The sequence below is a fragment of the Acartia tonsa genome, chromosome 7 (assembly GCF_053477335.1).
Source record: "Acartia tonsa isolate MP-2025a chromosome 7, ASM5347733v1, whole genome shotgun sequence".
Lineage (NCBI taxonomy): Eukaryota > Metazoa > Arthropoda > Copepoda > Calanoida > Acartiidae > Acartia > Acartia tonsa.
The window spans coordinates 43140606-43168501 of record NC_137266.1 but is presented as its reverse complement, the minus strand read 5'-3'; the positions used below and the strand labels follow the sequence as shown (position 1 = coordinate 43168501).

The 27896-nt window shown below is 31.1% G+C and overlaps 1 protein-coding gene across 1 annotated transcript in view; it reads left to right on the top strand.

Annotated features, from left to right (window-relative positions):
* The window catches only part of LOC145324330 (glycine receptor subunit alpha-4-like), a 111020-nt gene that overhangs the window by 55349 nt on the left and 27775 nt on the right, over positions 1–27896 (top strand). The window contains exons 9-14 of the mRNA XM_080166945.1: positions 4350–4409; positions 12099–12175; positions 19275–19326; positions 25871–25994; positions 26397–26453; positions 26755–26838. Of these exons, the coding sequence (XP_080023071.1) occupies positions 4350–4409; positions 12099–12175; positions 19275–19326; positions 25871–25994; positions 26397–26453; positions 26755–26838 (454 nt within the window). The remainder of the gene's footprint in view (positions 1–4349; positions 4410–12098; positions 12176–19274; positions 19327–25870; positions 25995–26396; positions 26454–26754; positions 26839–27896) is intronic.

The window sequence follows — 27896 nt, the reverse complement described above, 5'->3', positions numbered from 1 at the left end:
TAAATCTTCAAAAATAAGGTCTTTAGAAAAACCGGTTTTTAAGGCATAATTTGTTGAAAAAATCAATTTTAAATTTTTGAAACATAAATGTCCCAGAATAGGTTTTCTAAATATATAAAGCATTTTATATAATTGTTTTATTTTCTATGCATAATTAAGAAATTAAAAATAACGTTTCTATTGAAACACCCTGTATTTTAACAACATTGTATCCTCATAGTTTAAATAAAGAAATAAAAGAATCTTCTGTAATAACACCATCATTGAAATGATTCTTTGAATCCTTTTTTTCATATGAAACTAAATATCCAATGATGTTAAAAATATCTAATCATAAATGCACATTTAACCACAGAATAAAACAATTGATAACTTATGTTAGGTTTAGTGCAGTTGGTTAAAGTTTATTAAAGCTGGTATAACCCCAGGCAGGGTTCATGATCATGAATTCTAAATAACTGAGACACAAAACAATTTTAGGATTAGCTTATTGAATTGAAATTTCAGTGCAATACTTTTCATCTCACAAACTAATCAACTGACCAACACACACAACTTGTAAATTAGCCAAAAAAGTTTGTGTACAATATAAACTTTCCGCATTGAAAAAATTCTCTGGTCCTTTTGAAAGTAATCTAGAGCCATAAATTAGAGGAAAGGAGATGCAGCATGCATAATTTGATAAATATGCTCGCTTTTCCAAAGTAAATTAATTCAAGGGAATTAAAAGTTTTGTTATTTTAAAGAAAAAAGAAAACACTATTATTAAAATATGTATAATGTGATGTTATACATTAACTTACTATTTATAATTCGAATCATTGAATCTGCTATTCAACGTTACATTAAGCTCACCTTGACACTCCATATTTGTCCTAGACAGGTTATAGGCCATTGAGGTTAGAGGTTATCCAACCTAGGAAATTGGACTATAAGAAAATTATTATGTACTATGCTATGTCCCTAGTCTAGGGAGTTGTTAGTAAACGAGCCTGAAACTACTCCAAAAAATTTAAAACTTCAAACCAGCAATTTCTGAGATCTTAAGTTTCAGACAAAAAAAAAACTTTAGGATTAAAGTGCCATTTCTTTATTTGCTTGAAATAAAGATAGAAATCATAGTGAATCTACAAGTAAATTTCTTGGGGGGTGGGGGGGGGGACTATTAAAAGTCCAATCCCTTCCATAATTCCCATAAGGAAAAAGGATAAGAGCATGAATACTCACCCCCTTTTCATTGTAAAATACTACTTCCCCATACCTAAATTTTTAAAGAAAATTTAGCAGAAGAAAAGCTTAAGTTGCCCATGGCTTTTTGCATCATAATCATAACTTATTCTATATATGTAAAAAAAAAAAATTTTCTATATATTATCATTATTCTATAATTTATCAGGTTTTTAATAAAAATTTTAAGAAAATATTTAAAATACAATTTGATTTAGGATCTTAAATAGCAAACAGCCAGGGGCGGCTTTGGTGCGGCAGAAAAGTTTGTTAAACCTAGTTTAAAAATGGGAGGATTTACATTTATTGATCAAAATTTTTTTTTTAAATTAGCTTAAATGTAATATTTAAATCTAATTAAAATAATAAAACTTTTAAATATTTACTAATAAAAAATTTATAATTCAGCTATAAGCCACCAGGATCACTAGTTGTATACTTGAAAGACATACACAAAAACTAAGGATAAATATTAAATAAAATATTTCAAATTGTATAATATAAATTAGTGAATAATCTGTAATGCTATCTACATTTTTTCTAAGACAATACTCGTTTTTACAATATTTTTAACATTTTCAAGTGATATTATTTAGCCCTCAGTGTTTGGCTCAAACAAGAAAAATATAGACAAAATAAAAATAGATGAACACTTTGAAATTCTAGTTCTACATCCAAAGCTAGATGGCACTGAAAAACTGATTATTGTGATTTACAATAAAGTTTTTATATTAATTTGTAAAGACGTTTATTTAATAAGAAATAAAAGTTAGATAGACAGCAATATAAATCTTAAATAAAAATAAGATGTCTGCTTCAAATAGCAACTATAATTGTCTTGAAATTACATTTTAAAATATTCCCATTTTGAAAAGTGGTGGAATAACAATAAAAATTCAGCGCGGCATTGCTCAATATAGGCCTCTAGGCCCACTGCCTATTTTAGTCCTCCAAATACCTTGATTCCTCTCTTTTATTATTTTCTCTATGATAATTCCATAAAACGCTACTTTAAGATACCAACTTTGGCCTGACTGCTCAAGTGGACTTAAGGAAAATGGCAAGAAGGGATTAAAATCTGAGAAAAAAATATAAAAATATTCTTGCACTTCCAGAGACACGGATATTTAATCTAAAAAAATAAAAATTTTGGTAAATCCTGTAAAGCTTTAATTTTAATGGCTTCGCCCCCCACCCCAAAAAATGTAAATATTGGACAGCCCTGCCATAAACTGATATTTTCATTTCAGAAATCTAAGACTACATGCTCAGTTTTTCTTGATATCTCTTATAATTTTTACAATAGCGATATGGGACAAAATCAGTCCTCCACCCTATTGCGAATAAGCTTTTTTAGCTGCCCATAGTCACCTCCCATTGATCTATAACTGTATTGTTTTTTTTGTCAGAATACTTATTCCATATAATGCTTTGAAGTTTATATTTTTTCAAGAGAAGTTTTACCAATAAAATTTTAGATCTCACACAAAAATGAAAAAATATATATTTGCATTCGTCGTAAAGAATATTTTTATTCATTTTTAAAAGCGAAACTTTTCCATAATTAGGGTCGGTAAGTCTGTACGCACATCCATAACGTTCTGTTTTTTTTTGTAGATTTATAAATGTTATAATTGTCCTATCGTTTTCAAACTTTGCATGATGATTTCTAAAACAGTTTAGTACGATTTAGGAACCTCAGCAATTATATAATCGTTACCATTTTAAAAATTTAAAATTACTAGAACGACAAGGCACAATATTATAAGCAAGTCATCTCTATAATATTAATCAAATCATAAATGTTTTTTTTACTGCCAATTTAGATTGCTAATATAGTCCTTAGATATTGGTCAATACTTTCCTCCTTGGTCAGAGAAGTGTATAGGGTAAAATTGTAAGGGGGGGGGGGAGGTATCTAGCTGGCTGAGAGAAACAGCAGGGTATGTTAGAATCTCTCACAATGTCCACGTATTATACATCCATTATTACATAATTTCTGGGTAAATTTGTAAGTAAGAAAGTAGAACAATTATAGAGTTGCTACGTATCTTAATAAAAATTGCATTTTTATTAATAATAAAATAATATTTAGAGTTATTTTATTGTCATAAAACAAAATTTGAATAGGATTTTTATCATTGAATGTTATAATAAAGCAAAAGTTTATAGGATTTGCAGCTATTTATTTGTTTGTAGCGTGGCGTATTATTATTTTAGGGTATGTCTGTCTGTCCGTCAAATAAATATGGCCGATATATTGACCCCTTACCTCTTCAGTAGATTAAAGTTATTGGTTTAAAAGTTTGGACACTTATAGATTGAAACCATCTAATCGTAATTCAATTAAAGTTTCCAATGTTATTTGAGACAACAAATAAGATAGCGTTGTGTTCAAACTTTGGGTACTAATTGGTAATTTACTGTCCAATTTCCCTTCCTTTCCTGTTTTCTACACTGCACACAGTCTATAGTCTTTAAAGCCATCAACATGTTGACAGAAATACTGTCAACATGAAAATGGAGACATAAAGACATTTTAGAGTATTTTTTTCAATGGAATTTCGGTTTGTCGATGATATGTCAGCCATGGCCACTTTTATTTATTACAATACGCTCCTAGCATTTAAGGCTCTGTGTTTGACGGGATATGAAAGAAAATTAAATAAGACTGTTGTGGAGCTTTCCTATAATAGCAAGCTCAATCGGTTAGTTGTTGAAGAAATCTTAAGCTGCAGAAAAATTAACCTTACTACTTTACGTAAAAGGATAAACCATTGAAATGGGTTTTTAAAAAATACTAACATTTTACATTCTACTGTTGTTTTTAATATTTTGCATTGATGCTCCACTCGTGAATACTTTTGTGCTTGTTTTTATTGAGTATTAAATCTTAAATAAAGTTTGCTGCAGCTTATAACTCACATTTTATTATTTTATAAATCTATAACATGCGAATATAATATTGACTCTAAACCCATTTTTATTAAATATAAATGGAAAATGGGCTGTAAATTACACTGGTACCCAAAGTTTTTTTTATCATGTTATCTAATTCGTCGCCTTATGATAAATGATTAGTTTATTCAAATGTATTAGTGTATTTTTTTATATATTTTTAGGCGACTCATATCAACTTTATTTGTCCCATGAGGTTTGACAACTTTCCACTAGATGCCCAGGTAGGAGATAGATAGATAGATAGATAGATAGTTAGATAGATAGATAGATAGATAGATAGATAGATAGATAGATAGATAGATAAATAGATAGATAGATAGATATATAGATCGATAGATAGATAGATAGATAGATAGATAGATAGATAGATAGATAGATAGATAGATAGATAGATAGATAGATAGATAGATAGATAGATAGATAGATAGATAGATAGATAGATAAAGCAAAGCGTTACTAAAAAAGAATAAATAAAAAAACATAAATCCTTCAAGTATAGGAAAAAAGCTTTAGTATTGGAAATCCATTAAATAGTCAGGAACATGGAAAGCTATTCATGATTTATTTGGGAAAAACGACCCTTTAATCATAAAAACCTTTTTTGGTATTATTAAATAAGCTAAAAATAAAACCTATATTTAGCAGGGAGGGATGGGACATTGAACTGTAATTTATGCCGATACACAAAGTTTTGTAACCCTAGTATTCAATTAGTTGGCTCTAAAACTTTGGGTTCTTTTATTAAAATTTTGATTGATTTATTTAAAACTAGTGTCCAAACTTCTCTATTAATAATTTTTATCTAAAGAAGGGGTAATTTTATCATCATTGGAGATATACATCAATTCATCCTAATTGTATATAAATAGCCTAAAACCTGCCCAGTGCCAACATAAGACTCTTAAAGAAAGTACTTGAGAGTATTTGGTCTCGTACTTTCCAAGATCTAAATGTACACACACGCACACATACAGTTACTTTATCTTTAAGAGTTCCTGTCGCTCTAATAGACTAGACTATAGACTTGAAACCTCAAAAAGGATGTTTGTTCACTTCTGCATATTATAATATTGACATATTGTTTCATTATCGCAATGAATGTATAAGTAGAGATGTATATTTCAGATAACTGCCTCCCCCTAATAGCAAGGACCCTTTTAGCAGCAGACAAAAAATGAGTTTCCATATAGGAAAAGTTACATATACATCTTGCACCTTCTATTCTTTTACTTTAGTCATAAACGATAAAAGACTTAATAGCTAAACCTAAAAGGGAGTAAATTACAGGGAGAGTGGGGGCATAGGGCTGTTTATTACACTAGTCCCTAAAGTTTAATAATAACATTTTTTATTCATTGGCTAAATAACTTTAGGACTTTTATTGAATTTTAATTAATTGTTTCCCTAAGTTGAGTGTCCAAACATTTTAATCACTTAATATACAGAAGGAGTAATTTATGTATCGTCATAGGGAATAAACATCGATTTATCGGCCATTGTCTTATCCCTTTAGAACCCTAAATATTTTATGAAATAATGAAGCTACGGAAAAGAGAAATTTTGTGCTAATATTGCTAATAGTTTGCTGTTCTGATGGCTTGATGATGTGATACATGTGGGGAAGTGAAAGCACACCACTAAAAAGATACAATTTAAACCAAAACAAATTGCATTTGGAGTTTTCATATTACTGCAAATTCAAATTATGCAAATAGCACAGTACATAAAGTACAATGAAATTTAGCAGTAACCTGTCGACATTAGGGATCTAATAGGATAAGACAATGGATGATAAATTAATGTGCGACTCCAATAATATTTAACAAAATTGCCTCTTCTGTAGATTTAAATGAATAATGCAAATTTTAGACAATAAGTACCACTATAATATCCAATCTCCCTTCCCTCCGCAGTAGACATACAGTTTAAATAAATATTAATTAAAATAACGACATGGAGTTATGATTACAAACTTATTTTGACATAAGAACTAGATAGAATTAGATTAAGGATGACTTTGTAAGCTTGGTATTGCCCGGTGGCAGGTTTTAGGTTATTTGGCAGAAGTTTGAACACAAAACTTTTATTATAAACTGTTTGTAGTTAAATAGTAGCTGCGCCACGGAAAATTCTCTGTTTTATAAGACAACTTTTATCGTAAATAAATAATGACAATTCTTTTTACAAATTTCTGCAATTCAATGCTTGTAAATTATTAGCATTTTTTATTTTTTTTTGCGAATTTGCGAAAAAAATTTCAAGATTAATAATTCTGGAATGATAAGATATTAAAAGTTAAATCTTTATTGGGGGGGGGGGGAGGGGGATTTACAGGGATTTTTATAATGGGGGTGGGAAGTTGAACTACCCCCCTAAGGTATAGTTTAAACCTTTCATTGAGAAACTTCACTGTAAAGGAGAACAGTCGAGCGGTTGGCGAGGTTTTTAGGTATAAACAAAAAAGTTTTATTACGAAAACCTTAATTTTTCTTTATCAAATTCATAATAACTCAAGAAAATCCTGTTTTCCTCTAAATATTTTCGGGTACAAGTCCTCTCTACGTCACCTTTGAACATACTCTGCATTTTTTAATGTGTTAGGGTAATACCCGTTAGACAACCAATCCTTTTATTGCACGACCATTGACTGAGAAGTCCTAACTGTGCATGGAAATGTGTTGCGCCATTGCATTCCCCCTACTCTAAATATATATTTCAACTTTTATAGTTATGACACGGTGTAGGACCAAAATTCGAACCTATCACCTCCCCTACGACGAGCGGATGCGCTACTTGTTGAGCCACAGAGTAGCTTTGCTTTCACTGTATTACAAAATCACTCTATTCATTATTTGATTAATAAAACTCTGAATATTTCAGGGATCTTAAGGGATAAGACAATGGTCAATAAATATGTTTATCCCCAATGATAAAAATCAAATTTCCCCTATTGTAGATTACAATTATAGATTAAAAGCTTTGAACTCTGGTAGTTTATAGCAACCAATTAAAAATTGATAAAAATGCCCAGCAAATTAGAGAACGTGTTTATGGGCCTATGGTACAGTGATAATTTACAGTTCAATGTCTCCTCCCTCCCTGGTATTGTGGAAAATATTTAGATAATTTTGTCAATTTTATATTGAGAGGGATTATTCACAACTGAATAGATTTTAAAAAGCCTCTTAATTAATGTTAGTTGTGCAACTTCTCAACATATCTAGGTGTTTGTGTGTGTTAGGGCGGGTTCATTTCGGAATTAGACAAAGAGGGGATTATGCAACAGATAAAAATAACCTTCAAAACATTTCTGACCGAAAAAGAATTTTAAAAAATTTAGTTTTAGAACGCGACCACTAAAAAATATATTTGATTACTTATTAATATGCAAAGACGACATTCAAATTTTTTTTTAAAATCAGAACTATGGCTTCATGGTGCTCCCTGGAAAGGCCTTGAGGAGCTGAGTCAGGAACTTTTGTCCGTTTCAAAATATCTCGTTCCTAGGCTTAGAAATCACTAAAAAAACACATATTTTTAAGGTTTATTGAGAATTGTCCAATTTGTAGAGGTTTTTTAGATTTTCTCAGGCTAGGAATGAGATATTTTGAAACGGGCAAAAGTTCCTGATTCCACTCCTCAATGCCTTTCCTGGGAACACCATGAAGCCATAGTTCTGATTCAATAAATTTTTGACTCTCATTTACAAATAGCTATACAATTAAATGTCTGGTCGTCAGCAGTTTTAAGACTTAGAATAAATTTTAAATCATCCAGAGGTGTATTATACTCATACAAATCATTTGCAGATCCCCGCTTTGGCCTCAGAAAAAAACTTCCAAAATCGACCCACCCTAGTGTGTGTGTGTGTGTGTGTCTGTCTGTTAATCGGATTCCATAGTAAATTTCTCACAAAAATATATTTCCTTACCTTTAGGGAACAGGTTTCTTGGCTTTAGGCAATATCCCTCAAAGTCACTTGTTGAGCCCCAACTACCCCCCCCCCTTTCTTATTGTTAAAGAAAAGTCAATTAGTTCTAACTCTATATTTTAACACACAGAAAATAATTAAGGGTTTATTGGCGCAGTTATTATTGAGATTTTTTGCCTAGAATCTGTTTTATAGATTGCTGAAATAATTATTTATATTTTATGTGTTATCCAAAAATAATTTGCTAGAATCAAAGTCTTGTTTTGATAACTGTTTGATAAAAGTTGTATGATCTTGAAGAAAAGTTCAGTTATTTTCACAACTATAATGTTTATTCAGCTCAAATTTTAACTTTTTCTTTCAGTTTTTAAACTGCATTTATTCAATTTAAGCATTTAAGTTTAAAAGTTTATTTTAATATTATATAGAACTTGTACACAAAAATATTAATAAAATGTCATCTAAAATATCTTTTAAATCTATGTAAGAAAGATTTTATATATAGACAAAAAATTTGACAATTGTACAGTTGTACTTTGTAAAAAACTAACGGCTTCGCCCCTAGATAAATCTAGGGGCACTTGAGAAGGGGGAGTTGAGTTGAATTCTAAAAATCATTTTTTAAAATTTAGATTAAAAAAATTAAAAAAAATTTGTGGGGATAATTTTTTTTACAGAAAAACAGACAGATGGACAAATATCGTTCTACTTTGTAATAAAGATAATATGGAAATTAATATCATTCCTTAACCTTTTCATGATATGATGAAATGATATGTTATATTGGATATAGATATTCTTTAGTGCCCTTTAAGTTATAAAGCTATGCATCTTGTATATCCAAATTAATTATATGTAAAGAAAAATCTATAATTAGTTTAGCATCAAAAGGGGAAATATCTATTTCTAGCTTGTAACCAAGAATGAAGATGTTCAGATTTTCTACTAGATGCAAAGGCTCAGCTTATAGCAATAACGAAATTAATTCAAAAAAAATCACGAAACTTATACATGATTTTCAGCTGTCGTTGGGGGGCAACACATCGCAAAATTGACTACCTCTCCATTTGCCCCCAAATATTATTTTAGATTTATTTTACTTGTTGGTTATACCTTATACTTGCTTTTAGCTATAAACATAAAATTTTTAATAAGTTTCTTTATTAATATGACAACTGTTGTGTGCAGAAGGGGGGGGGGGTGATCCACCCCTTGGAACAATTAAGGTAGGTGGATATACCCCGCTTTACAAGGGTCTACAACCCCCCGATACACCCCTTTGGTATGGACACTTTTGGGTGTGTTGCTTGTGTAGGGTTGGAAACCTAGTGAGGATTGTCTACAAAAAAGACACCCCTCTTGTTGTCTGTATTACTTCCCCTTATTCTCATAAATCCTACAACCCCCTCAGTTTTGAATTCAGGGGAGTTTCAAAATTTACAGGTGAGATTTGTCCATACCCTCCTGGCAAAACCCTGTGCACAGTGCACACCCCTGTTTTCATGTCAAGGAAAATAATGTTGTAAATTATCCAACCAATTTTGTTATATTATTTCTCTTACTCTTTCTTTTCTTGTTGGGCATCTGAAGTAACTAATGGAACTGTTTGAGTCAAGACCTGAACCTGCTACAATCTAAACATACATAATCTAATTCAATAATCATTATTTTACAATGTAAAGAATATGAATCCTTATAATAAAGTAACAGGATGTTTGTGTGTCTCTGTGTGTGTTTGTTTGTAATGAAGGATCTCACTAACCGCTTAACCGTAGCTTCTCATAGGTCCCGTGAAGGTTTATAACTTTTTTCTTGGTGGGTGGGACACCCCCAACCCCCCAAAAAATGAAAAATCCTCCCCCCAAAAAAAATTTAAAAAATTTCTTTTAACTAAAATTAAAAATTATGGTGGGGGCAACCCCCCCCCCCCCCCCCCTCGAAAATGTTTTTTTTTCGCCCCCCCAAAAATTTATTTTTTACTTTTTCTTTTAAAATCTAAAATTAGAAATTGGGTTATCAAATTCGACTCTCCCCTCAAGTGCCCCTAGAGGCCTCTAGGGGCGTAGCTGCTAGTAATTAAATAAATTCTTAACACTATTAAATGCATTTCATTGACAAATCACTCAATAAAGAAAATGTTCAAATTTAGATCATTTTTGTACTTTTTATCTTGTGTCATGGCTGTAGGCAAACTTTCTTGGGAAGTGCTTTTAGATACTTCGAATTGAGAATTTAAACAAAAAAAAACCTTGAATTAATATTCATTGCATTAATGTCATCAATGAAAAAACAAAAACTTTAGATGAAAAAGTGATTTTCAAAAGATTGAAATAGATATATATTCTCTATGACAACTAATACATTAATCAAGTAGGTATAGAAACAATTACCTTAAAAAAAATAGATCTTCAAAGATTTAAAAATTTCTAGATAAATCCTGCTTTTGAGAATTTTGTGTGGAAAATTAATTATTTCTAAATCCCTGAAACTTTATGCATATTGGTTTATCTAACGAGCTATGAAACATATATTTTGTAACCCATGAACAAGGATGTCATCATCCCAAGTCTTACAACTATGTGCGAAATATTGTTTTGCAATACAGTTAAGAAGATTTAATCATATAAAAGATTAGAAATTCTGCAATTCTTAATAAGGCTGAAAGTGAATTAGCAATAAATTATGCAGAAGAAACATCATAAAACAAGAAAACAAAAATAAATTGATCAAAAAAAATGTAGTTTAATTTACCAACATATTAAAATGTTATCTTTGAAATATGAATTTTAAAAATATGCTCTGTCAGAATTGCATACATATTTATATAATCTAGTCAAAATTAAATTATTCATTTGGGCTCTCAGAATACATAACTATATAGAGGCTTGGCTCCTGGCATCTAGGTAATCTTGTATATAGTGGTCTTTTCTTAAAAACATAGACTAATCAAGCTATTGAAATTTTTAAAGTAATACAAAGACAAAAAAAAACATTGGAATGTTAAGATAATGCTGCTTGTAAAACTTTAATTATCAAAATAAGAATAAAAAAAAAACAGTCTAAAACTTGTATGTCTTATATAAAATTTGTAAAATATTGTGTTTGAAGAGGGTTATTTATCAAGTCTAAAATCTTATTCATATAAGTTGTTTTGCATTCATCTTATATGGTATAAAATGTTACAAAACTCTTTCTTTTGCAGCAAGTCTTTTGTTAATTGGAAATATCTTTTTGTCCATCAGTGAAAAATTCTATGAAATTAGATTCACTAAGTTGTAATAGGTTTGCTAAAGAGGACTATCCACGAACAAGAGCAAGTGATTCTAAGCATCTTCCAGCATTGACCCATAGTATTTTTTTAGTAAATATACTAGGTTTATGTTTAATATTTGCTTTATCGACTAAAAAGTTAGGTTTCACCATGGTTTTATATGAAAAAAACTTTGAAATGTTAAGCATTGTTTGGTGCAATATCATCGAATGTTTTGATGAGTTCAAACTGTTGTTTAAAAGCTTTGACACAAAAGTATATTATTGTGATTAACAATGTATATTTAGAAAAAGGGTTGGTAACTTGTAAACAGTTTAATTAATGTACTTTTGCAACTTACAACATTTGATGCTTTTCTGCAGTGTTATTTCATTTTGTCCTTTGAACTCAACAAAGCATTTGATGATATTGCTTTAAAAATTTATTTACATTTCAAAGTTTTTTTTCATATAAAACCACGGTGAAACCTAATTTTTTAGTCGATAAAGCAAATATTAAACATAAACCTAGTATATTCACTAAAAAATACTTTGGGTCAATGCTGGAAGATGCTTAGAGTCACTTGCTCTGGTTCGTGGATAGTCCTCTTTTGAATAATTTGAAAGACTACAGGTATATTTATCTGGTAGCAGTCTTCAACAAAATGATTGAATATTTTCCAAATATGTTTTATGACTAATCTTCAAACTAATTATATTTGTATTTTAGTCGTGTAAATTCCAAGTTGGCTCCTACTCGTATGAACTTTCCAAGATGACCTTCAAACAAACAGATAAAGTCCAGGGGTGAGTTACAGTTTTTTATTAAATACTAATTTTTCTGCCAAAGAATATGTTTATGTATATGTATTCAAGTTGAAAAAATCCAATAATTTTTTTTTTTAAACCGATTAATATACAGTGGATTATAATCGTTTCTTAGCCATACTGAAAAACTATGTCTAGCTTCATATTACATCCAGTTTTCAATGAATATAAAAATGTACAATTATAAGATTAAAACCAGTTTTTTTTGGCCCGTGCCTTTGGCTTCTTGAAGCTAAAAAAACTGGTTTTAATCTTATTAATGTACATTTTATATCCGCGGCAAGCTGTTTATAATACGATGCAAGAAATAACTATTATCTAATTATACCAACATTTTATTTCTTATGATTTGCATGCATTCAGTTTACAAAAGAAACTGGTGGTCTGTGTGTCAAGATTTATTCATTAAGATCATTGAATGACTGGAATAAACAGGAGTTTGATACAGCAAATTAATTCCATTTAAAATTGCTCAAAATTTGAATATTTTAGTTTGATAATATTGCTTGGGTTTAGACCATAATATTTCACATTTATTTTTAAAATTAAAAAGGCCAAGAATTCCCCTTTATCTTTATTGAACAAAACCGCTATGTAATCACTCCAAATCTAATGATTAGTGCAAAAATGTGATTGTGCAAAAATTGGCGAAAAGTTTTATAAACATAACTTGAGTACAACCTAGATAATCAACAAGGATAAACACTTGCAAATAAAAAAATATGTTTTACATTTTTAATATTTTGACAGGAACTTATACCCATCAAGCATCAAGTTAGTCAATAACAATTAGATAAATAAATGAAATAAAACATAAAAGCATATTTTCAGAAAATAAATACATAATAATTTTCAAAATATATACAGTGTACATTCTTAAACTTAATTAAATCTTTGTGGAAAAATATTGTTTATCAAATCTAAATTAATATTTTAGTGCAGATTCTTTAAGACTAGGGTATTTTTGTATGTCTTTTAAAAAAATATTTGGGAATAGTCCCTTTCATGGCAACACCCCTTAAGTGGCGATTCGTCGTAGTTTTAAAATAGCTTTTGATAGGTTAGAGCCCCCCGCAGTGGCTAGAAATAGGAGAAAAGCTAATGTGAAAAAAACGAAGAAACGCCCCTTAAGGAGCGTTGCCACGAAAGGGACTATATTCAAATATTTCTATAGCATTATTTTTGTCTTCCAAGATTTTTTCTTTAAAATTTTAAAATTTTTAAATCTTTAACATATAACAATTTACTGTTCTTATCTTGTTGTTTCTGCGCTACTTGAGGATATAATTGCCCTGACATAAAAATTGAGGCTTCAAATTGATAAACAATATTTTTCCTAATTATTAAAGAAATTAATATACATATATAACATAATAATTAAACTTGTTTGGTGAACTAAATTACATAAACCTTGTAGTTAATTAATTATTAAATATTTTAAAGAACAATTATGAAATAATCAGATTGCACAATATCCAAAAATATTTGATGGTCGCTCCTACCTGGGACATGAGTTTGAAAAGTATAAAAATAAACTTTTGGTCCAAATCAAACAGCATTGTCAAAAAAGCAATCAGAAAAAAACAGGTTTTTATGTTGGATGTATATATCCCCCCTAACCTCAAGGACTATAAATCTGAAGAAAAGCTATAAATTCTATTTAAATTTCTGTACATCCAAACTGTATTAGCCAGCTTAAATTACCATTAAAATATATATGTATTTATAATAAATTTTTATGAAATTAGCAACCTTGATATTTAAAATATTATTTAAATCAAGCTTGTTTAAAAAAAAATATGACCTGTTGTGTGGTATCCGCCTCGGTTAAATGGCAGATACCCAAGTTCAAATGACTACGGCAGTGCGAACAGACGTGGACACATATATTATAGAGAAGCTGCGCTTCTCTAGCTATCACTAAATAACAAACAAAGTCTATTCAGATGTTACTTTATTCAGGGTCTAAAGGTTACTAAAGATATACAATATAATATAAATGCACATGGATTAGGAATAGAGATAGTCAAAGGTAAATTATAATAGTTAAACATAGATAATTGCAATGGTTAGGTAGATGGCTATCCCTGTCCGGGGGAGGCAAGATAGCCCATGGAACAGCACAATAGGTAGATAAGAATAGAGGGGTTGAGTGGTAGGTCTGGGTACTAAAAGGGAAGGTTTGATGATTACTGTGACAACAATAGTCCGTGTGGGTGGTGAATCTATCTGGTGAAAGAAGGCTTAGAACCCCTGTCCTCAGGGCTGAGGTGGTGCTGATAACTTGGTGGTTGAAGGGGAAGGTTCCGGTGCTTAAGAAGGGGGAGGGAGGGGTCACACCCCTCCCTCCACTTGCAGGACAACTGAGAGATGAAATCAATACCAGTATCTTACATATTTGCAGGTGGCTTTACAATTGTAGAATAACAGGATTAGCTGGGTGCATAGCATCACTATAATATCTTGGTTTCCATCGAGCATACCACAGTTGCTGTATTTTTAAAGAACCCATATCTAAATTAACGTGTTGTGTTCCAATTTGGTGTCTTTCTACTTTTCAAACTCATGTTACAGGGAGGAGTGTTGTACAATTATAAAATTTAAACCTATATATGCACATTATTAAATTGATGATGAAAATGTAAAATATTTAGAATCTGTAGATCCTAGAAGTTCCATCCCACAAATAAAAATATATGTTTTAGGGTGGGAGGGGGGGTTAAATATGAAAAATATGTATATCAAATATTCTATAACTGTTCGTACGCATTTATGACCGATAAGATCACTTGAACGGCTCGACTGATCATTCATCTATTTTAATGGAAGTTAAGTATTAGTCGTGAGCAGGCTCTAGGCTATTCTGGGAGGGGTGGTACGTCGTAGAAATTGCCCCCAGCAATTAGAGGGCGAAGCCACTATGGTAATACAAACCTAAATATATGTGTAAAGAAAAAGAAGCCATTACCTTAAAACAAAAACTGTGTAATTAATATGAACTTAAATAACAAGAACAACAAAAACCATATTTTACATCAATGTTTAAGATATGAACTTGTTCAAATACTAATTCAAACATTCTCTCCTATTTGAAAATGTTAAATTTCATTTTATTTCCAGTTCAATAGTTCAAAGACAGATTTTATTAATATACCTAACAAGGACAGGTTTGCTTTTATGTAGCGCTACCTGAAAAATGTAAATAAAACTAAAACAAGGATGAGAACATCCATAAACGCGAAGCACTGAAATGGTAGGACAAACGGACATTAACACTTGTATAATGTCAGAACTGAATAAATTGCATAAGAGTCGATGCAAAATTGTTTGTAAGTAAATTTGTTGAAAAACTGCTTGATACAGAATAATGTTTATGGACATACTTACATTTTTAGGACTTAATTGTAGAGTTGCTTCGCTTATAATATTGTACTTTGATGTCCCAGGAATCAGTATACAAAAAATCAGATCGATCGGATAATTAGATCATATAAAAATTTGTTGTTAAAAAAGTAAAAAAATCAACATGTTTAAAATGGACGTACGGACATTTTGGTAATGATTATAGAGTTGCTACGCTTTCTAAATCGTACCTAACTACTACAGGAATCGCCATGCAAAGTTTGAAATCGATAGGACAATTCTAACATGCCTAAATTAACGAAAAAAGCTATCCGTTACGGACAGACGGACGGACGGACGGACGGACATACGGAGTGACGGACGGACGGACGGACAGACGGACGTACGGACGGACCGACCCTAATTATAGAAATGCTTCGCTTTTAAAAAGTGTAATCCTGTTATATAAAGTAGTAAGGTTTTTTATCGGAAGCTATAGATCAAGTAAAATGCTTGTCAAATTTTTTTGTACATTTCATAGGGTGGTTTTAGAATATTCTCCTGACTTTCCCAGGAGAATATTATCAGCTCAGCCATTAGCCCCCCCCCCCCCTAAATTCCACACCCACATTTATTTTTATTTCAAAAAAGAGATTTTAGGGGCTATGATCAAAGGTGAGGTGGGGGGGTATAATTCTAAACTTTCCTAAAGATTTTGGAACAATTGTTATACATACAACATACATAAAGATATCTTATTTTGTCAATAGGATTTTTAATAACTGTGCAGATTATTTGTCGAGGCTATTTTAGTTGAGTAGCAAAACTACTCTATAATTCACTTTGTCTGTCCGTCAGTCAGTAACGTTATGGATTAAATGTGATGTTCTCGGCTCCTCAGACAGGCTCGCCCTAAATATAGAAAATTATTACTTTCTCTTGAGATTATAAGTCATAATTAGATCATAAACAGTTGCACAAATTAATATCCCCCACCAGAAAAAAAAGTTGTGATACTCCCTTATTTTAAGTTAGATTATCAGTTATGTTAAGTAAGGGGCTTGAGAGCCCCGCAAGGAAATGACACGCAAGGTCAGAGCTCCTAAAAGGGACAAGAAGCACTTTTTAAAATGGGAGAAGAGGGGGGGGGGGTGTTATGCAGTCTACTCATCAGGGATTCAACACTTATTTTTATACATAATATTATTAATTCAATTATCACCTCTTTTCATAGTAAAATCAATATATAATACTTACATCACATAGTAACTAAACAAGGATGACAACATTCATAAGTAGCAAAGAACAAGAATATCATGAATGGACAAACTTAAAGAGTAAGTGGTTTAAAAATATAAAAATAAAAATATATATAGCACATTTTGTAGCACAAGCGACAAACCGACGGACCACAGATTTACGGATAGATGAATTATACAGTAGCTTCTCTACCACAAACTAGGAAACCTTATTCTATTTTGTTAATTGAAAACATTGTAAGCTAAAATTTCATTAAATGATAAAAATGTTAGATATAGTAAAGCAAAAAAATAATCCTCTTTTTTATGGCATAATACTTAACTATCCTTAATTTCATAAAATCTCTTTATTTTTTTATTTCTTATTTTCCTTCTCCTTAAAACTCTATAATAGAATAAAATTTGGCGCTATTTAACATTCACACCCACTTAAAAGAACACTCTTCTTTTTAGATAAATTAATGGTTGCTATAGTGTGATAATCCTTAAATAAAAATCTCTTAAAATAAAAAATATTTGAAGTTCAACTTTTGTACTATTGAATACATCTGGCACTATTCAATATAAGGCCTGGAAACTTAAAGTATTTTAGAAGGGGTTACCTACCCACTAATAATTTTTTTTATAAATGAGCATATTGTTGATCGTATAGTCTCACTTAAAAAAAAATATAATTACACCTTCCCTTCTCAACCGCCCTGTTCATTTTTTATGAATATTTTTTTTTCTTATCATACCCCCCTTTAAAAAAAAGTCATGGCCATGCCTCTAAGAGCAAACAGTTTGCAATATTCATAAATTCTGAGTGTTTATTGCCTGATAACCAAAATTAGACTATGCATACATAATACATAATGCCTGCTGCTTGAATTATAATTTTATATCAATGCATATAGATAAGATTTATAAAAACAGAATGTACTAATTCTAATTTCTTGCAACTTGCAAATCTTTTTTTGTAACTAATGCCTTTGACACAGGAAGAGAAAATTCAAGCTATACTTCATCAAAAATTAAAAAAAAATGTGGTTTTAATTAACGTTTCACCCATCTGCCAGATTTTTATGCAATAAGTAACACTCTTTTTTTTGTTTCCCTCACTTTTCAGGTAGCAAAGCTACTCTATAATTTGCTTTGTCAGTCAGTTCAAAACACTATGGGGAAAATGTGATATTCTCAGTTGTTATACAAGAGATATGGCTGATTTTTTTGGTGAAGATTCCTTATACCAATCAGTATCCAGTATGTAATTTTCTTTGTCCATTGGTCAGTCATTCTACAAAATATAGATATTAAAAAATATAAAAATGTTTGTAAAAAGGTTTCATGATTCTTTATTTCAATAAATGCTATTTAAATCTCCTTGTGTGTAATCCCATCAATGATTTTTTTGCCTTGCTACTTTTGGATGTTGTCATCCTTGTTTTATATTGCAATATTTATTCTTTGTTTTCCTGCTACAATATCTTACCATTTGTACTAGATATCATTCTTAATCCTCACAATTATCTTATTTGGTCTATGTCTGGACCAATTAAAAAATAAAGATTTAAAAATATTGTTGACCTACTAGGATGTTTGGGTATAGTCCCTTTCCTGACAATGCCCCTTAAGGGGTGATTCGTTGTATTTTGAAAGGTTATTTTAGGTTAGGTTAGGTGATTGCCTTGCAGGGTTAGGCAATTAACCCCGCAGGGTTAGAGCCCCCACAGAGGCTATAAATAGGAGGAAAGCTACTGTGAAAATATGAAGGAATGCCCCTCAAGGGGCGTTGCCACAAAAGGGATATTCGAAGCAGGCATAAAGTAGGGGCTTGATAAAACTTAGCTTAGGGACATCTAGTTCCTAATGTGTTTGATCATATATCAGTATTACTTATATTTCTCATTTTTACGTCTGCTCAGCACTAATTTTAACATAAATATTTTTCAGTAATCAATATAGCCATATAGTTCAAGGCATTAAGATGTACACTAAATAAAATAGCATGAAAAATTGATTAATTATAACATAACTTTAAACAACAACTTAATTATTTTCTAATAAATATAATCTAAGATTTAAGATTCCTGGAAAGGTATAAATAGTTTGAATTTACAGATTATTTCATGAGCATGATATAGCAGTAATATTTTAGAGCAATGAAAATGAAAGTCAAAATCATAATTTGCATATCAAATAATCATCCAACAATAGACTATTTTTAAACTTACATGTTTAATCTATATAGTTTAAGTTAAATATATGTCATACTGTGGTTAGAGGCTGTTTTTTCATTGTAGAGCCTCTTGGGGCTAAGGGTGCAGAAGATATTAAACAATAAACCATAAAAATAGATAATATAAATTAAAACATAAAGATAAATAGTAAATTATACAACAACAAAAAATCCGCCAGTACCAAATAAAATAATGAACAAAAATTAAAAAAAAAGACTGTCCCTTGAAGTTAATTTTGTTTAAATTTTTGTAATTTAGGTACGTGAAAACTTCAAACTCAGTGGTCTTGGACTATGCCGTATACATAAAGGTGATTTTCATAAGAAGTGATGCTACTCTACCACTCCAAATGTCCGTATGTCCTTCCGTCTGTACATCTGCTTGACGTTTATATATTTCATGATTTCCGTAGCTACTGTTTAAGATAAACAGTTAAAATTTTAGTAATGCTAGAAAAAAATATATTATTATTCTTTTTATAATGTTTTTGAAGCTGTCAACAAATAAAAGTACCTTCAAATATTGGATAAATCCTATCATGTAAAGTAGTAAGGTTTTTTTTGTCTGAAAGTAGATTTTAATAACTACTGAACTACTTCACGTTGATCTTTGGATGGTATTAGGCTATTTTCTCCCTCGAGTTCCCAGATGCTAGGGGCGCAGTCGATTATAATATTTCTGAAGTGGCTGTGCTCAAAAAAAAGGTAAAAAGATATATCAGATTTTATTCCCACATGTCCTCAATAGTATTTATACATTTATGATAAAATATACTAGTGTTGAGATAAAATGTGGAGGGGATGAAAGTCGAGAAAGCCCAATCTTTCCCGCTTTGTATTATTTTTAAGGAGTACAATTCCAGTTACGTCATATACGTTTCGGGAAAGAAAAAGGGAAGGGGGTAAGAAAATCTCTTCGTGGGAAAAAGAAAAGAGATTTGCTTCCCCCCTTCCCTTTTTATATGACGTCACAGGAATCGTACTCCTCAAAAATTATACAAAAGCGGGAAAGATTGGGCTTTCTCATGTAAGTCGACTCCCAACTTCTATATTTTGAAAGGTATTTTTAGAGGCAATTTCTCTTGGCAGGGTAGAGGTACCCTCTCCCAAAATAGTTATAAACCATCCTTCGACCTTTATAAAGCTCCACTGCAAAAGAGGACCATATCGGTCCAGTATGTAGCGAGATCTCAAGCTTCAGACATAGAGTCATCTTGATTTTTTTTTACAAGAATATATCATCTTTTCGGAGAAGTGAAATAATAATAATAATAATGATTTAAAAGTCTGATGCCTTGAGTTTTTTTATTCTGAGGATTTTTCATGTTGGGTCCGTAACCATTCGATCTACTTTTTATTATTATAACACATTACCCTCTTAAAAAATAACTAGTACAAACCAATCAAACTTTAATAATGGCCCCCAAAGTTTTTAATTCAGTGTATAATACATTGGGGAACAAAACAATATTGATGAAAATATTTTTTTTTATTGCATTGTAAAAACACTGAAATATCATTTCGTATATTTTTTGTCAGTTTGACATCAACGTAGCATTTGACACGTGACACATTACTAGGCCGGGAGGGAGGGGACATTGGGCTGTTTATCACACAAGTCCCCAAAGTTTTATAATAACGTTCTCTTATTCGCTGGCCTAACAACATTGGGGACTTTTACTGAGTTTTGATAGGTTGATTTATTAAATTGAGTGTCTAAACGTTTCAGCCACTAATTGTAATCTACTGAAGGGGAAGTTTTGTGTATCATCACTGTGGATGTAAATTAATTTATCAGCCATTGTCTTATCCATTTAGATACCTGCAAATCAAGGAGGGAGGGGTATTGGACTATAAATATGATGGTACCCAAAGTTTAATAAAATATGTTATCTTATTCGTTGGCTTAATAAACTTTATTGAATTTTGGCTGGTGATCAGTAGTGTAAAAACCAACTATTGAAATCTATATATGGGTAATTTTGTTGATCATTATTGGAGATGTATCAATTTATTTTCCATTGTCTTATCCCTCAAGACCCCTGTCGCAAATAGAATATTTCAGGGAAAAGACAATGGAAAATAAATTTATTCATTCCACTTTTAACCAACCAATCAAATGAGAACCAAGCCAGCGAATGAGAAAGTGAGACTTAAAACAAAACAAATTCAAATCAATGGTGTGCACAGAAATAAATATATTTCTCATTTTATATGTACAGTGTGTTTTTTTTATGAGAACTTTTTTTAAAGCAATTTTACCCCACTTATAGTTATCAGAATTTAATGATTAATGGCTTATTTTCTTCGTTTTTTAATGCAATTAATAGAACAACAAAAAAATATTTCAGTTTTTATTTAAAAAGTACAGTAAAATTTAAAATTCAAAACTTAGGTGTCAACATCTAAAAATGGTTTTAGCGCATTTTTCTTACGCTCAAATAATCAACCTTTTGCAAGAATGGCTTCTAAACACTTCAAAGTTGAGATATAGAGCTAAAAATGTATACAGATACTATTTGGGACATGTACTAGAACATATCAAAGTTTAAAGATCATTTCTCAACCAGGGAGAAAGTACTGGCCCCCCAAAGTCGACTACAGAAAATCAAATTTTTTAAAGAAAAATGCACTAAAACCATTTTTATATGTTGACACCTAAGTTTTGAATTTTAGATTTTAATGTACTTTTTAAATAAAAACTGAAATATTTTTTGTTGTTCTATTAATTGCATTAAAAAACGAAGAAAATAAGCCATTAATCATTAAATTCTGATAACTATAAGTGGGGTAAAATTGCTTTAAAAAAAGTTCTCATAAAAAAACACACTGTATTTACATCATCTTCGCAATTGTCTTTTAAATTCATTTTATTCACATTTAAAGACTGTTTAATAGTTAAAAATTAGTCTAAAGAAGTCTTATGAGTTTAAATAATGTTTACATTGAGTAAATGTTCCAATTCGTGAAAACATTATATATGTTGTACATTGTACTTTATTTTGAATAATTGGATCAATCAGTTTTAAATGCAAAGTTAAGTACAAATTTATTAGTTGCATCTACAATATTGTCAGTGGATCCACACTCCCTTGCAATTAAAGTAAAACCATGGAGGGGGGGGGGGGAGGGGGGACGAGAGGAGTTAAGTAACTGTATGTGGACCCTGTGCCGACTGTTAATTGGGTCTTTAAATATCAGCTTATAGCATCGTGAATATAAGCACATCCAAGTTGATACAAAAGAGCAGATAGCAATTTTCTAGCAGACGAAAAAGGTCTTCACGACCTAATCCAGGTAGTTGTCTGGGTTACACATCTATACTTAATACATTTATTCCTTTGCCCCTCTCCTTCTAATCATTTCTACCTTTATATATATTAAGAGATATAAGTTTTCCGGAATTTTAATGTAGGGAGTAGATTTGAAATCTGCATCAAATTTTAAGGATTTTTTATAAAATTCGTTTTTTGTATAATTCTTTATCTAAAAGCGGAAATACATTTTAAGTTAATTAATTTTGACCAATAGGATAGTTGGATTTTAAACTACCTGCGCTCTAATTGGTTGAATGATGTACGACATCCAATCAGAGCGCAGATTTTTTAAATCCACCAATCACGGATGCCAAAATTAATTAACTTAATTTGTATTTCCGCTTTTAGATAAAGAATTATACAAAAAATGAATTTTATAAAAAATCCTTAAAATTTTATGCAGATTTCAAATCTACTCCCTACATTAAAATTCCGGAAAACTTATATCTCTTAATATATATGGCTTTTAATGGAAATGGCTTACACATTTTAAAAAGTATTTATGAATTAGTGAATATTTGATATTTTTGGCCACTTCAGAGTAGTTTTCTAACTTTACTGTTTGTAACCTTAATTAACCCTTACAGATCGGGGGGGGGGGGGGCTCAAAGACCCCCCCCCTCTAGTTTTTTCAATCTCATTTTTTTTGTAGGTAAGATGGAGAGCTGTAACTTCATGACTTTTTAAGTTTAGTAATTATACGTCGGCAAGAGTTGATTTTATTAGGATATCTGGTCTGTGTCGGTCGTGGTGTCCGGTCAAAGTCGGTTGGGTAGCAAAAAAAATTAGAAAAAATTCTAAATAAATCTTAATTTCTACATTATGACTTTTGTGTATAAGGTAGAAACCTAAAATTTTTTTGGTGAATACTTAGATATCAATGACCTTCTGAAAAAAGTGATGTTATGACCGTTTGACCGCTCCCTGACCGACTTTATGACCGATTTTTGTCCGGCTTTTACTACAGATATAAATCATGAATATCGTGGCTTCTATCACAGCTAGAGACCTATAATTTTTTTTGGTAAATCCTTAGGCAATAATAAACAGATAAAAATATTAATTTGCGCCGCCAACCTCCGTTTTACCGCCGTAACCGCCGAAAATGGCGGTTTCCGTTATTTGCCGTTTTTCGGCGATGATCAGAAAAAGTAATTTTTTTGTTATGAAAAATAAAAGTTCGTCCTAAAATTTGGTCATCCTAGCTGCAAAATTGGCCGCTCTACAGTTGTTTTAAATTTAGCGGCTGGCCGCTAAAAAGCGGCTAGGCTAAGGAGCGGTCTGACTGCTATGACTAAAAAAAGTAATTTTCTCTAAAAATACACATGAACCACCAGAAAAAATTTTTACGTCTTTATCTGTACCAGGAGCCGAGATATTTAGGTGGGAATTGGGGCCCGATCTGTAAGGGTTAAAGAATTTAGAATTATTTTTAAAAGCGAAGCATTTCTATTATTAGGATCGGTCCGTCCGTAACGATTAGCTCTTTTCGTTAATATAGACATGTTATAATGGTCCTATCCATTTTAAACTTTTTTTTTTTCATGTCATATAATTATCCCAGTCATCTGATTTTTGGAGTACTTATTAAGAGATATAAGTTTTCCGGAATTGTAATGTAGGGAAAAGATTTGAAATCTGCATCAAATTTTAGGGATTTTTTATAAAATTCGTTTTTTGTATAATTCTTTATCTAAAAGCGGAAATACAAATTAAGTTAATTAATTTTGGCATCTGTGATTGGTGGATTTAAAAAATCTGCGCTCTGATTGGATGTCGTACATCATTCAACCAATTAGAGCGCAGGTAGTTTAAAATCCACCTATCCTATTGGTCAAAATTAATTAACTTAAAATGTATTTTCGCTTTTAGATAAAGAATTTTACAAAAAACGAATTTTATAAAAAATCCTTAAAATTTGATGCAGATTTCAAATCTACTCCCTACATTAAAATTCCGGAAAACTTATATCTCTTAGTACTTATGCCTTGGACAAAATAGTACAGTTATAAGCGAAGCTTCTCTATAATAAAGTACTAAAAATGTAAACAAAATTACTTAAAATTTTGTTCAAACTTGTACAATACATATGTTTATATTCTGCTTATTCAGGAATCAGTTCTGACACTCTACAAGTGTAAATGTTCGTATAACCTACCATTTTAGTTCTTTGCTTTTATGGATGTTGTCATCCTTATTTTCTTATATAGCACGTTTTTTGACAGGGTTAAAAACAATGAATATTAATGTTTTTTGTCCATGAAAAAAGTTTATAGACAATTAATTATCAAAACTTTGATCTTTGTATTAATAGAAATAACTCTATGGCTTTTTTATTGGTAGCGAAACTACTTCATATGTATTTTGTTCATCTGTTTGTCCGTTAAAGTACAAATGTTTGTATTAATATCTTAATCTACTACCTCATACAGCCAAATATCTCCTTTTCTGTATAAACACCCTGGGTATTAGGTTAAGTAACAACCAAAATAGACAACCAACTCTTTGATTGCACGACCATTGTCTGGAGATTGTCGGGTATCTAACATACCAGCAGTCGGAACCATTTTTAACGTCTTAAGTTTTGACGTGGTGTTGCGCCGAGATTCGATCTCAATACCTCCCCGACTGCGAGCGGATGCACTACGTTTTAAGCCACGGTCGCGGGTTCGTCTGATCGGTAATTATGGTAATTATGTTAGAATTATCCTATGATTTCAAACCTTAAAGGATAAATCGGAATGAGTTTCTTATTGCTGCGCTAACTGTTATTCCTTGTTTTTTTTGTTAGTTGACAAAACAATTATGAAAGCTATTAAAGTTACCAACGTCTAAACGGTAATTTGCGTAATAATAAGAAAAACAAGAATAACAACATTCATAAAACATAAGAGCGAAGCTTTAAAGAATCAGATGCTATTGAAGATAGACAGCTGATATTTTTAGTGAAGATTCCTATTATATATGTGCATCTAATCCAAACATTATTTTGTCCCGTCAGTCTATCGGTCATCTATAATACAAAGTAACTTGATGTCTGTCCGTCCGTCTGAAGCTTAAGATCTCGGTAACCACTGAACCGATCGGATTCTACTCTTCAGGGAATATACCTACTGGTCCTGTGGTGGTTTTAGGCTATTTTCTTGTGGGGTGGGACACGCCCAACCCTCCCCCCAAAAAAACAAAAAATCCCTCCCCCATTTTTAATTTTTTTTGTTGGAGATGTCCTTGGTCTTTTTTTTTGTAGAAGATTTCCGTGGTCCTTCTTATTTTTTTTTTTTACGAATTTCATCTTAACTTTTTTTTTGTCATCTCTTGGGGCAAAACCCCTAGAGTCTAGGGGCGAAGCCGCTAGTGGTTAAAAAGACAAAAACCTTATTATTTCAGTTTAAAAAGTCCTCAGTTTTCATGAAAAATATTCTTGTTTTAATTTAGTATTAATAGGATATTGACGTATAACGTTTTTTAATCTAGTGACGCGTCCCTACATCATGTCTAATTGTCCTAGAAGTCAGCATTTATCAATTTATAATTGCAGGGCCTGACTCCCGAAGACATGATCCTTGACTACGGACCTCTAGGCAACTTCAGTGTGGCTGGTTTTGAGATGGCTCTGAAGCGACATGTGTCACATTACCTGATTACCTATTACCTTCCATCTGGTGAGACATTTTTGAACTAAAATCTCAAGCTCTTATTTCAAAGCGAAGCTTTTCTATAATTAGGGTCGGTCCGTAACTGTTATCTCCTTTCGTGAATTTAAACTTGTTAAAATAGTCCTATCTATTTCAAACATTGCATGATGATTCCTATAACATTTAGGTGCAGTTTAGCAATCGTTGCAACTCTATCATCGTTACTAGAATGTCCGTAGGACAACAAAATACAATATCATAGGCGAAGCATTTTTATGGATGTTGTCATCCTTGTTTAACTAAAATCTTAAGCATGTCTAGAAGCTAGAGGCGAATCAACTAGTACATAATAAGACAAATTAATGTATCTTTAAAATTATTTTCTAACCATCTGGTGACGACAATAGAAACTAAACTCATTTCATTCAGGCCTGTTTGTTGTTGTGTCCTGGATCAGCTTTGTTGTACCTCCAGAAGTAATTCCAGGTAAGCTTTGACTCTTTCTGGGGGGGGGGGGGTATATTTGCCCCCATAGGGTTTTCGAAAATTAAATGAGTGTGTTACACTTTAGTGTTAATGAAATTTTCAAAAAACGTCAGAAGTCATGTTTCAAATGTTGCCATACTCTAAAAATTGTGGTTAATTTATCCCCCAATTGGGTAACTTGGGCTTTACATGCAATTCTACCCATTAAAATTTACAGCATCCCCCTCCAGCCCTCTTCCCCCCCCAAAAAAAAAAGAAGCTTGGATGTCTTTGAATTTAACTGTACTTGTTTATTTTTCAGGACGCATGGCACTGCTTATAACTCTCTTCCTGGTGTTAGTCAATATTTTTAATACTGTTACCAGTAACACTCCTAAAGCTGAAGGTATCTATCTATCTACCTTTCTTTTATCTATCTATTTATAAAGCTATCTATCTATCTATCCAGTAAATATTTTTAATACTTTTACCAGTAATACTCCTAAAGCTGAAGGTATATATCTATCTTTTAATTGGCTATCTTTCTATCTAGTGAATATTTTTGATACTGTGACCAGTAACACTCCTAAAGTTGAAGGTATCTATCTGTTTTTCTATCTATCTTTTTAATTATCTATCTTTCTATATAGTGAATATTTTTGATACTGTGATCAGTAACACTCCTAAAGCTGAAGGTATATAATTCTATATATCTATCTTGTACCTAACTATCTTTCTATCTATTTAATTAGCTATCTATCTATATATCTAGTCAATATTTCAATACTGTTACCAGTAATACCCCTAAAGCTGAAGGTATATAATTCTATATATCTACATACCTATCTATTTAATTAGCTATCTATCTATCTAATGAATTTAATGTTTTTAATACTGTTACCAGCAATACTCCTAAAGCTGAAGGTATCCATCTATCTATCTACTTATCTATCAATTTAATAGCTATCTATCTATTTAATTAGCTATCTATCTATATATCTAGTCAATATTTCAATACTGTTACCAGGAATACTCCTAAAGCTGAAGGTATATAATTCTATATATCTATTTTGTACCTAACTATCTTTCTATCTATTTAATTAGCTATCTATCTATAGATCTAGTATACATTTTTAATAATGTGACCAGTAATACCCCTAAAGCTGAAGGTATATAATTCTATATATCTACATACCTATCTATTTAATTAGCTATCTATCTATCTAATGAATTTAATGTTTTTAATACTGTTACCAGCAATACTCCTAAGGCTGAAGGTATTCATATATCTATCTACTTATCTATCAATTTAATAGCTATCTATCTTTTTGATTAGCTAGCTATCTATAAAGCTAATGAATATTTTTAAAAGCGAAGCTTTTCTATAATTAGGGTCGGTCCGTCCGTCCGTCCGTCCGTCCGTACGTCCGTCCGTCCGTCCGAGATAGATAGCTTTTATTCGTT